We start from the raw sequence: 13051 nt of genomic DNA on the forward strand, positions 1-13051 counted from the left end.
TTCAAATTGTACGCTTTTTGCTGGCATGAGTTTCAGCTCCAACCAATCCACACCACCCATACACACCGCGTGAATTAATTGGCTGTTATCATCCCATCTATATTCATAGACTATAAATTCTGCTAAATGAAAACTTGCAAATACACACAGAACGACAAGTAAAAAGTGGAACGTGAAGATTGTATATCCGGAAGTTTAAAGCTCTGCAAAACAGTCTGTTCAGCCGCAAAACTGAATTTACATGAATTTACATGAAATTTTGCCACAATTACGCACATCTGTAAGAACCGAGTTGGTGCTGTAGTTGAGTCCTAGGGAGGAATCCTTTATCTGCCTTCTGTTCTTATCTTATTCTTTGCAACATTTGTGATTTATATACTGAAAATGTTTATGTTCTGTTTTTAAAGCATAGTAGTTTACTCGTACAATGCAGATAATTAATAACATTTTCTCATACGTCCTAGAGGATGCTGGGGTCCACTTCAATACCATGGGGGTATAGACGGTTCCGCAGGAGCCATGGGCACTTTAAGACTTTTTCAGAGTGTGAACTGGCTCCTCCCTCTATGCCCCTCCTCCAGACCTCAGTTTAGAAAATGTGCCCAGGCAGACTGGTCGCACTCTAGTGGAGCTCTACTGAGTTTCACTAAAAAGACTTTATTTAGGTTTTTTATTTTCAGGGAGACTGCTGGCAACAGTCTCCCTGCTTCGTGGGACTTAGGGGGAAGAAGTAGGAACCAACTTCCTAAATAGTTTCATGGCTCTGCTTCTGCTGACAGGATACCATTAGCTCCTGAAGGGTACTGAACACTAGCTGCGGCTATGCGCTCACTCCCACAGCATGCCGTCACCCCCCTAACAGAGCCAGAAGTCAGAAGACTGGTGAGTAGTGTTACCGGAGATCTACAGAGAGGGACCTCCGGTCATCGTGACGGCTTAAGGTACCGTGCAGCGAGCGGGAACGCTGCGCAAGCATGCTATCCATAACACAGAACCCAGCAGGGTACAGGGCGAGGGGGGGGGGGTGGGCCTGGGCAGCTTGAAACCTACTCTCACTGGCAAAAGGTAGCATATGATGTTGTGGCACAGTCCTACACCCCCGCCAGTATAAATATCTATTCTAAAAGCTGAGGAGAAACGTGCCATTATAGGGGGCGAGGCTTCTTCCTCAGGCAGCCAGCACAATGCTCAGCGCCATTTTCTCCCACCAGCTGCAGGGAAAGAAACGCTGATCCTCCTCTCCACTTCTGAATCAAGTGTCAGGGTGCAAAAAAAAGGGGGGGGAGTTAATATTTGGTGCTAAACCTATTATTCGTAATATAAAGCGATTGAAAGTCTCTGTATACAAAGTACGCGACACAGGGATTTTTTCTTTGGGCGCTGAGTTGTGGACTGGCAATTCCTTTCTGTGTCCCTCTGACAGATTTTACTGTGGGTCTGTCCCCTATAAGCCCCGGAGTGTCTGTGGTGTCATTGTGCACGTGTGTGACATGTCTGAGGCATGGAGCTCTTCCCCTTAGGGAGCCATTTTAGGGACGCAGAGTTGTAATGTGGTGGCGCTGCCGTCGCACCACGAACCTGAATGGGTGAAAGAATTACGTGATAGTGTGAATCATATCAGTACGAGATTGGATAAGTCTGAGTCTCATGCAGAAAACTGGAGAAAATCGTGGAAGATGCGATTTTTAATAGTTCTGCTGGTTCACAAAAAAGGTCATTTGCATAAGTAGTACAAACTGATACCGACACGGACTCTGATTCCTGTGTCGACACTAGTGATTCCAGGGGAATAGATCCAAAATTAGCAAAAAACATTCAATACATGATTATTGCTATAAACGAGGTGTTAGAAGTTACGAAGCCCCCTCCTTTACCACACTAGAAGGCTTACTTTAATAAAGAAAAGAAAATTAATATAACTTTCCCTCCATCTCATGAGCTGAACAGTCTCTTTGAGGGAGTCTGGACTAACCCTGAAAAGAAATTTCAGATTCCAAAACGAATTCAGGCAGCTTACCCTTTCCCTGCAGAGGACAGGAAAAGGTGGGAGTCACCCCCCCATTCTAGACAGTGCCCTGTCACGGTTAACAATAAAGGTGATTCTCCCTGCGCCTGGAACAGCTTCACTAAAGGAGCCGGCAGACCGCAAGTTAGAGACTACGTTGAAATCTATCTGTGTGGCCAATGGGACACTACTCAGGCCTACCATTGCCTGTGCGTGGGTGAGTAGTGCTATTGAAAAGTGGTCAGAAAACTTGTCATCAGACATTGACACGATAGATAAAGACGAGATACTCCTAACGCTAGGTCATATCAAAGACGCTGCTGCGTACATGCTTGAAGACATGAAAGATATTGGTCACTTGGGATCAAGAGCCGCTACCATGGCGATCTCAGCACGTAGGGCGTTGTGGATTCGCCAATGGAATGCTGACGCAGATTCCAAAAGGAATATGGAGGCTCTCCCATATAAAGGAGAGGCCTTGTTTGGAGATGGGCTGGATGCCTTAGTTTCTGCGGCTACCGCAGGTAAATCGACATTTTTGCCTAATGCTCCTGCGCCGGCTAAAAAGACACATCACTCTCAGATGCAGTCCTTTCGGCCCAATAAGTACAAAAAGGGCAAAGGTTCTCCTTTCTTTGCAGGTAAAGGAAGGGAAAAGGGTAAAAAGTCCACAGCGTCTGCAGGATCACAGGAGCAGAAATCAACCTCTGCTTCTGCCAAATCTTCAGCATGACGCCGGGGCTCCCTTGCGGGAGTCCGCTCAGGTGGGGGCACTTCTGAAGCTCTTCAGTCAGATTTGGGTTCAATCTGGCCTGGACCTATGGATCTTACAGATAGTGTCCCACGGGTACAAGCTGGAGTTTCAAGACATTCCCTCATGCCGATTTTTCAGATCGGCCTTACCAGCTTCTATCCCAGACAGGTAAGTGGTATCAGCAGCAGTACAAAAATTGTGTCAGGATCAAGTGATTGTCCTGGTTCCCTTGTCGCAACAAGGTGAAGGGTTTTATTCAAGCCTTTTCGTAGTTCCGAAGCCGGACGGCTCGGTCAGACCGATTCTAAATCTGAAAACACTGAATCTCTACCTGCAAAGGTTCAAGTTCAAGATGGAATCCCTGAGGGCAGTGATTTCCAGTCTGGAGGAAAGGGACTTCATGGTGTCGGTAGACATAAAGGATGCCTACTTACATGTCCCTATCTATCCTCCACATCAAGCTTATCTGAGATTTGCAGTGCAGGATTGTCATTACCAATTTCAGACGTTGCCGTTCAGACTCTCCACGGCACCGAGGGTGTTCACCAAGGTGATGGTGGAGATGATGGTCCTCCTTCGACAGCAAGGAGTCAATATAATTCCTTACCTGGATGATCTCCTGATAAAAGCGAGGTCCAGGGAAAGGTTGGTGCAGAACATTGCACTCTACCTGACAGTACTTCAACAACACGGTTGAATTATACATTTTCCAAAGTCACAGTTGGAACCGACGACAAGATTGTCCTGTCTGGGGATGATACTGGACACAGAAGTACAGAGAGTATTTCTACCAGTAGAAAAGGCTCTGGAAATCCAGAGAATGGTCAAACAAATTCTGAAACCAACAAGGGTGTCGATTCATCAATGCATTCGGTTGTTGGGGAAGATGGTAGCGGCCTACGAGGCCATACAGTTTGTCCGATTCCATGTCAGAGTATTCCAGTGGGACCTATTGGACAAGTGGTCTGGATCCCATCTACACATGCATCAGAGGATAATCCTGTCATCCAAAGCCAGAATTTCGCTCCTGTGGTAGCTACACAGTTCTCACCTCCTAGAGGGACGCAGGTTCGGGATTCAGGACTGGGTCCTAGTGACCACGGATGCAAGTCTCCGAGGCTGGGGAGCAGTCACACAGGGGGAAAGCTTCCAAGGAAGATGATCAAGTCAAGAGACTTGTCTTCACATAAACGTTCTGGAGTTGAGAGCCATTTACAACGGCCTTCTACAAGCGGTGCATCTTCTTCAAGATCAACCCATACAGATCCAGTTAGACAATGTAACAGCAGTCGCGTACATAAACCGTCAGGGCGGAACGAAAAGCAGAGCGGCTATGGCAGAGGTGTCAAAAATCCTCCTCTGGGCAGAAAGACATGCAAGAGCTCTGTCGGCAATTTTCATTCCGGGAGTGGAAAACTGGGAAGCGGACTTCCTCAGCAGACACGATCTCCATCCAGGAGAATGGGGCCTCCACCAAGAAGTCTTCGCAGAGGTGACGGATCTTTGGGGAGTTCCTCAAGTAGACATGATGTCATCTCGTCTCAGTAAGAAGCTTCAGAGATATTGTTCCAGGTCGAGACCCTCAAGCAATAGCAGTGGATGCACTAGTGACCCAGTGGGTATTTCGGTCGGTGTATATCTTCCCTCCAATTCCTCTGATACCAAAAGTTCTCAAAATCATAAAAACAGGGGTTCGAGCGATCCTCATTGTCCCAGATTGGCCAAGGAGGGCTTGGTATCCAGATCTTCAGGAGTTGCTCATAGAAGATCCTTGGCCTCTTCCTCTTCGCGAGGACCTGCTGCAGCAGGGGCCGTACGTGTATCAAGACTTACCGTGGCTATGTTTGACGGCATGGCTGTTGAGCGTCGGATCCTAGCCCGAAAGGGTATTCCCAAAGAAGTCATTCCCACTCTTATTCAAGCCAGGAAGGTAGTAAAATCTAGACATTACCACCGTATTTGGAGAAAATATGTGTCTTGGTGTGAAACCAAGAAGGCTCCAACGGAAGAGTTTCGGTTAGGACGTTTTTCCATTTTCTTCAGGCAGGTGTGGATGCTGGCCTACGATTGGGTTCAATCAAGGTTCAGATTTCGGCCTTGACCGTTTTTTTCAGAAACAATTGGCCTCCCCTCCAGAAGTTCAGACGTTCGTGAAGGGGGTTCTACACATCCAACCTCCATGTGTGCCTCCTGCGGCACAGTGGGATCTTAGCGTGGTGTTGCAGTTCCTTCAATCAGATTGGTTTGAACCTCTCCAGGAGGTAGAGTTGAAGTTTCTTACTTGGAAACTGGTCATGCTGTTGGCCTTGGCATCCACCAGGAGGGTGTCTGAGTTAGGGGCCTTGTCTCACAAGAGCCCTTACTTGATCTTCCATGAAGATAGGGCTGAGTTAAGAACTCGTCAGCAATTTCTTCCAAAGGTGGTTTCTTCTTTCCATATAAACCATCCTATTGTGGTGCCAGTGGCTACTGACACTTTCGCTGGTTCGAAGTCTCGGGATGTGGTCAGAGCTTTGAGAATTTAGGTCGTAAGAACAGCTAGGATACGGAAAACAGAGGCACTGTTTGTCCTATATGCTCCCAACAAGATTGGGTGTCCTGCTTCTAAGCAGACGATTGCGCGTTGGATCAGAGGTACGATTCAGCACGCTCATTCCACGGCAGGATTGCCGATGCCGGATTCGGTGAATGCCCATTCTACAAGAAAGGTGGGCTCATCCTGGGTGGCTGCCCGGGGGGTCTCGGCATTACAACTTTGCCGAGCAGCTACTTGGTCAGGGACAAACACGTTTGCTAAGTTTTACAAGTTTGACACCTTGGCCGTTGATGACCTGAAATTTGGTCAATCGGTGCTGCAGGAACATCCGCACTCTCCTGCCCGTACTGGAGCTTTGGTATAACCCCATGGTACTGAAGTGGACCCCAGCATCCTCTAGGACGTATGAGAAAACAGGATTTTAATACCTACCGGTAAATCCTTTTCTCCTAGTCCGTAGAGGATGCTGGGCACCCAGCCCAGTGCGTACTTTACCTGCTGTTGTTAATTTGTTAAAATTGTTTCAGCATGTTTGCTGTCATGTTCATGCTTATTGGCATGTGTTTTGCTGAATGCCATGTTGTGCGGAATGGTTGAAGTGTGAGCTGGTATGAATCTCACCATTACCTTAAAAGTAAATCCTTTTCTCGAATTGTCCGTCTCCCTGGGCACAGTTCCTATACAGAGGTCTGGAGGAGGGGCATAGAGGGAGGAGCCAGTTCACACTCTGAAAAAGTCTTAAAGTGCCCATGGCTCCTGCGGAACCGTCTATACCCCCCATGGTACTGAAGTGGACCCCAGCATCCTCTACGGACTAGGAGAAAAGGATTTACCGGTAGGTATTAAAATCCTGTTATTTAAAAATTAGACACAAAAGAAGTAGAAGGAAAATATACTCGGCCAATCATTTCTTTTAGAAGTGCTCAATTATACAGCTGATTGTGAGCAACAACATCAATCCGCTGTAGTACTAGAATTGTTAAAGGACCAACACAATATATAAGTTGATCTGTTACAAAAAGGCACTTGTACATGTCTTGTGTCATGGGGCCTAAATCATACCTGATCGCATTAGCAAATTTGTTAGCTAATGGGCAAAATCACCCGCACTGCAGGTGGGGCAGATATAACATGTGCAGAGAGAGTGAGATTTGGGTGGGTTATATTGTTTCTGTGCAGGGTAAATACTGGCTGCTTTATTTTTACACTGCAGTTTAGATTTCCCCTGCAGTGCACATGACAAATTTGCTGCTGCTATCAGGTCTGAATTACCCCCTTAGTGATTCTTAATGTGAACAGAATGCGCCCCTGCATACTAAATGTTCAGCAATTATAAGTGAATCATACGTTTCTTGGTCATACTGTATCTCAGTTGCAGCTAAATGGCCTTCACTGGTTTGTAACGTGTTCGCTTGTAGGATTAGAGGGCCTGTTTCAGGTTTGCAAGTAAAGCAAAAAAGCACACAACTGGGCAAAACCATGTTGCACTGCAGGTGGGGCAGATATAGCTTGTGCAGAGAGAGTTAAATTTGGGTAGGGCGTGTCCAAATGGAAATTTAAATTGCAGTGTACAAATAAAGGTAACATTTGTGAGCTACATGCAAAAGCAGTCGATATTTACTGTGCACAGAAAAAAATCTAACCCACCCAAACCTAAATCTCTGCACATATTGCATCTGCCCCACCTGCAATACAGCATGGTTTTGCCCAGTTGTGTGCTTTTTTGCTTTGCTTACAAACCTGAATCATGCCTAGAGTCCCATAAGCATGTAGACAGAATTGCAGGCTATTTAGAAGTGACTTATGCATAGTTCATTTGGATGTCTTATGCCCAATATAGGGCTGGTTAAAATCCACATAACAGCAATGACAGCAGCTCTCAAGCGGAGGGCTGGGGGCTGTGCGGTCCAGTTAAATGCGGCCAGCTCAAAGTACAGGCGAATGTTCACATGGATAGCCGATCATTGGTATTACAACCGATATATCAGATTATTTACCTTTGCAGCTCAGTGAAAGCTGCTGTTCTCTATCATCAGCTATTTTAGATTACGCAGCTCCTTCCTGTGTCCACTGACACGTTTTAGGGTGTTTGTGGTTGGATGAGATCCGTGGTTTGCTGGTATCTGGATTCCCCTAACCTAATACGCATTGTCCAAAATTGCAGTACCACTTAAGACAGGTATGGGTCATTAGGTCGACCACTGTTGGTCGACATGGTCACTAGGTCGACATGGAAAAAGGTCGACATGAGGTTTTTTTTTTACTTTTTTGGTGTCGTTTTCTTCGTAAAGTGACTGGGAACTCCAAGGTTACTTACTATTCCTAATCGTAGTCCACGTGGATCGTAAAGTATGAAAAAGTTAAATGAAAGAAAGAAAAAAAACCCTGTGAAAAACGCATGTCGACCTTTTTCCATGTCGACCTAGTGACCATGTCGACCTATTGCATGTCGACCAATAGTGGTCGAGCTAATGACTGTTGACCTACGTGTGGTCAACCTAATGACCGTATCCCCTTAAGACTGGTTGCTTTACATTCACACAGTTGATTTATTGTTTAGGGTGTTTAAAAAAATAAAAAAATAAGTAACTGAAACTTTTTTCCGTCCTCACACATTGCTCTTGGTGCTGCGCAATCTGCCAGAATGTCCTTTATTATGATTAGCCACGGACCCCGTTTGCTGGAACATTTTCACCCAAGTCAGGATAGTTTTCTTTGGTGGTTCAGGTCTTTGGAAATTGTCCTGGAACCCAGTTGTTACGGATGCCAGGGAAGGCCTACCGTTCCGTCCTGTCCTGTAATTTCGGAAACACTGTTCCACATGCCATACACGTTCCTGGATGGTGTACTGTGGCGTACCGGCTGTCCCTCAATGCCTGCTGTAACACATAAGATACATAAGCTACACATACAAGTTTCAGTTACCTTTTTCTGTGTAACATAATTTGAAGACTACACTAGGCCAGGAATTATATGCCGTCCATGTGTATTGCGTGGCTGTATCAAATATATGTGTTGTTTGGCAAAAAGTAATGATGCAATGGTGTCCATGAAAATCCTGTGTTGCTCCTGTGATATTTCCCAACCTTCTACTCCATTTACAGCTGAAATACCTTCCTACACCCTAAAAGCTAAAATACGTCTGATGCATTATATCATATTTGTGAGATATTACAGGATAGATTTGAATTGCTTGATAATAAGGAATAGCAGTGTGTGACCGGAGATTGATGGCGCAGTAAAGTGCCTGGTCAGTATATGTGTATTAGGGTGGCTGTAGCATTGGCGTTTCTATCATGGGTGCAGTGTGTGCTGTGCATATGGGCCGCTGGGTCCAAGGGGGGCCCACACCGCACACATTGCACCCATGTTTTTATACCCACCTCTCCGAAGTCTACCGCCGGGCGTTGTAGCGGCAGCCTTCGCAGCAACAAAACACCGCAAAAATGGCTGCGGCGCATGCGCAGTACGACTTTTGTCTCCAAAACATGGCAGGCGCCATGTTTTAGGGGACCTGCGCATGCGCAGTAGACTCCGGCATATTGCCAAAGCCTACGGCGCCGTGGCGGGGAGGGGAGTGTGCACACAGGCCCCCTCCTCTCTTAAGACACCCCTGGGCTCTAGTATATTAATTCGGTATTCAAAATGTCAGCATTATGAATATTGGCAGTCGGCATGTCGATAGTTAAATGTGCAATGCATTTTTTTTATGCAACACTAATACTAACCCTAACCCAAACCATGACCCTATAACCTCAAGCTCAACTTGGACAGAGCTGGTCAGAGTTGACCCCCCCCCCCACCCCCAATGATACTTATGTATATAGTGAATTTCCTATTTTGTTACACACACTTTCTGTGTGTGTGTGTGTGTGTGTGTGTGTGTGTGTGTGTGTGTATATGCATTTTCCCTGTATATTAGTTTAGTAATGAGTCCATTTGTATTTTCAGTGGCTGTTGAGTTAGTTTCTGCACAAGACTGAATTGTTCCCGACATCTGCCTAATGCATGGACCCCCTGGAGCAAAGACTGGCAGAATTCAGAGCCAGAAAAGCTAAAGCTCAGCAGGCACATGGGGAAAGCAGCCACGGTGAGAGCAGGGCAGGCACAGAGCATCGGAGGAAAACATTCACACAGGCAGCAAAAGAGACAATGCAGAGTGTGTATAGCATGTGGAAGACACAGGATGCTCCAGAACCTCGGATAATGGATCCCAAGATGGAGGTAAGATGGGGACACAACTTTATGCTCATGGGGCGGAAATAATGAGTGCCCGGAACACTACCTATGTCTGTCCCCGATATCGTTATATTCATAGTGCTGTCAGGAGATGCCGCCACAAATGTGCACGGGGCTGGCGCAGTTTGCATGGTAGATTTTTTTTTTACAGATGTGATGCCAATAACGGAATAATAATATTAACATGTACAAATACATTGTTATGACACACAGTAGTTCCTTATTATAATGACTTAAGTACAACATTGTGGGGGAGAAATCAATTAGACCTGAAAAAGTTTTTGAAGAAAAAAAATGGTGTTTTACCGCAATTTTTCCCCAATGTTTCTCTTTGGCCAGTTCAATTGTAGCCTGTTTTTTTTCTCCCCAAAGAATTACCCGTTTTCGGGTGTAAACACATAGGGTGGGATTCAATTCTTTTCACCCCTTTCCACACCCGTTCTGTTTCTGCCCTCAGGGACGTTGTATCATTATTTCAGCTCCCTACCCCCTGAGTAGCGAGGTACCCAACCCTTTACACAGCTAAACCTGATTGCTGTGGGCGCAATATGCACGATAATGGAGATCATTTTAGAAAGGAAATTGGGCGTGATATATCATTTGAATCTCACCCATAGAATCCATCATAAGTTCACGGAACTGTGTGTTTTTCGCGAAAACGGGGCTGTTTATCAGAGATTTTTTTTCACTCCTCTCAGGCAGGTGATTGTATAGTCCTCGATAGGGGGTGGGGGGTAGTGGTCAACTAGCGGTGGTAATTGAATTCCCCCATATGAAGCTTCAATGATCAGTATTTTAATAGTAGAAAAATATGTTGTAATTAAACTGCTGGTCCAGATATACTAAGGTAGAACCGGAAATTACAGTTCCCTTTTTTTTTTTTTTTACATTTTTGTTTTAACTGACAAGCACATGACTGTGATGGTGTGCAGTCCTTCATGTGGTTGTGTATGATGGGGCTGATTCTGAGTAGGGTAGCAAGCAAAAAAAAGAGTGACTTTGTGGGCTACGGGCCTAACTCAACGTTGATTGCAAAAGCAAAATCTTCCTCTAATGGCAAAACCATTAGGGGCAAATGTAACATGTGCAGAGAAAGTTAGATTTGGGTGGGTTACATTGTTTCTGTGCAGGGTAAATACTGGCTGCTTTATTTTTACACTGCAATTTAGTATTCAGTTTCAACACACCCCACCCAAATCTAACTCTCTCTGCACATGTTACATCTGCCCCACCTGCAGTACAGCATGGTATTGCCCATTGGAGGAAGATTTTGCTTTTGCAATCAACCTTGAATTAGGCCCTACATGCAAAAGCAGACAGTATTTACCCAGCATGCAAACACAATAAATGAATTAGCTCCCCTTACCAAGCAGCATGGTTTGTCCAGGTGCACACAGCACAGTTAGGCTACTTTTTTTTCCCATTGTTTCCAGTTCAGAATCAGCCCCGACATCTGTGACTAGGGCCTTTCAAGGCATGAGAATGCCGTGTATGAGACACATATCCAAAATATTTTTTTCATTTTGGAAATGATCCTTAGGGGTCAATCTAATTAGCCGCGATGATCTTGCGGGTGCGAGTCATCGCAGCAGCGGCCGCTCTTTACGACGGGCCAAATTCACACAAAAGTGCTCACCACCCCATAGAGGTCCGAGCAGTTTTGGGCGAATTGGTTCTGATTTCAGTTTGCGAAAGGTTCGAGATGGTGTGCTGTTGCCAGCGTTGAAAGGCCACAGCAACGACACATTGCACCTTTCGCAACTAATTGGATCAACCCCATAGAGTGCCCTATGGATTTAATATGATGGACACAAGATGAGAACACTCCCTATAGTAGTTCATAACTGGGTCCTACAGATTTGGAGCTCATTCGAGATAAATGCATTTGTTTCCTGTAAGCATCATTCCTATAAATACAAGGAAAGGGCTACAAATAGCTCTGCTGTTGTGCCATAACTGTACTTGCATGCATTTGGAATTAAATCTATAAATCTATTATCACATTACTGTGTCACAATAAAGAAAATACAATCTTGTGTTGCCATTAATATAGAAGTAAACAATCTATGCATTTGGGAACTTTGGGAACAAGTGCATTTATACAATCCATGGCAAACAGCTTTTCTAAACAGAAATAGCAAAAATAGGTTGTAGTTGTTACCAGGCGCCACTTATACAATATGGTCACAATTCAAATGAAAATGTCAAAGCATGGTACGTTCCTGATAATGAGGTTGAATCCTCAGAGGTTCTTCCCACTGTTACATGTAATGCATGTGGAAAGAGTAAATCAACATCATGTGTAGTACAATTTATGTTTTAATGACATACACAATTTAAAAACACAGAAAGAAAAAACAGAATGCTATGTCCCCCTGTTCTGTTGGAGATGCAGTCCTCAACAAAAGCGTGTTATGTATTTATAATTCACAAGTGTCTTGGGGAGGCACTTACCTTGGTTGTTGAAGTGTCCAGGAAGCCTTTTGCGCAGTTGAGGGTATAACTTATCATTCTGTTCACAAATTACGTAGCTTTTCTAAACAGGATCATTTCTCTCCTAGGCTTTGGCTAGTACCTCATCAGTCCCAGAAGAAGACCTGGCGGACATCGATGTGCAGCCTCCTGATAGTTCTGTCCGGAGAATCACCCTTCTGCTAAAGTTCCTCCTGTGGCTTGTATTGCTCGGCCTATTTGTCGAACTTGAGTTTGGACTGGCTTATTTCATTCTATCCATGTTTTATTGGCTTTATGAAGGAACTCGTGGGCCCAGACAGAGAAGGAAAGGAGAGAAGAGCGCCTACTCCGTCTTCAACCCTGGCTGTGAGGCGATCCAGGGGACATTAACCGCCGAGCAGTTTGAGAGAGAACTGCAGTACAGACCCTTGGCCGGGACATAGAAGGAACAGGCAAAGCTTATTGTGTGTTATGTAAAGAGTAACTTCAGCACCATAAACCTGCTGATGTGGAAGCTGTGTATATTGCACATTAATGTGCTATTACTACAGAAAAAATACCCTACACATACATCAATGCCAATTATCATTTTGAGCAAACAGACTTGTTTAATGTTCCTTGGTGAAGCAGAAGAATCCCAGGGGGTGCACTATGCACATGTAACACCCAACGTGCTGCTTCCACCCCTTCCATTCAATAAAACATTTCTGTTTTTTTCTCCTAGGTTTAAATTAATCAAGTGTGAGGGGGATATCAGTGCTGTATCATGTGAGGGTATATCAGTGCTGTCTCATGTAAGGGGATACCAGTGTTGTATCATGTGAGGGGATATCGGTGCTGTATCATGTGAGGGGATATCGGAGCTGTCTCATGTAAGGGGATACCAGTGTTGTCTCATGTGAGGGGATATTGGTGCTGTCTCATGTGAGGGGATATCAGTGCTGTCTCATGTAAGGGGATATCAGTGCTGTCTCATGTGAGGGGATACCAGTGCTGTCTCATGTGAGGGGATATCAGTGCTGTCTCATGTGAGGGGATATCAGTGCTGTCTCATGTGAGGGGA

At 45.2% G+C, this 13051-nt stretch overlaps 1 protein-coding gene across 4 annotated transcripts in view; it reads left to right on the forward strand.

Moving 5' to 3' along the window:
* The window catches only part of SAYSD1 (SAYSVFN motif domain containing 1), a 102614-nt gene extending 89903 nt beyond the window's left edge, over window positions 1-12711 (forward strand). For all 4 annotated transcript variants that reach the window (XM_063918846.1, XM_063918847.1, XM_063918848.1 and 1 more), the window contains exons 2-3: window positions 9247-9519; window positions 12096-12711. In XM_063918846.1, coding sequence (XP_063774916.1) covers window positions 9304-9519; window positions 12096-12431 — 552 coding nt within the window. In that variant the 5' untranslated portion in view covers window positions 9247-9303 and the 3' untranslated portion in view covers window positions 12432-12711. The remainder of the gene's footprint in view (window positions 1-9246; window positions 9520-12095) is intronic.
* Window positions 12712-13051: the final 340 nt, after the last annotated feature.

Source organism: Pseudophryne corroboree, chromosome 4 (genome assembly GCF_028390025.1).
Source record: "Pseudophryne corroboree isolate aPseCor3 chromosome 4, aPseCor3.hap2, whole genome shotgun sequence".
Classification (NCBI taxonomy): domain Eukaryota; kingdom Metazoa; phylum Chordata; class Amphibia; order Anura; family Myobatrachidae; genus Pseudophryne; species Pseudophryne corroboree.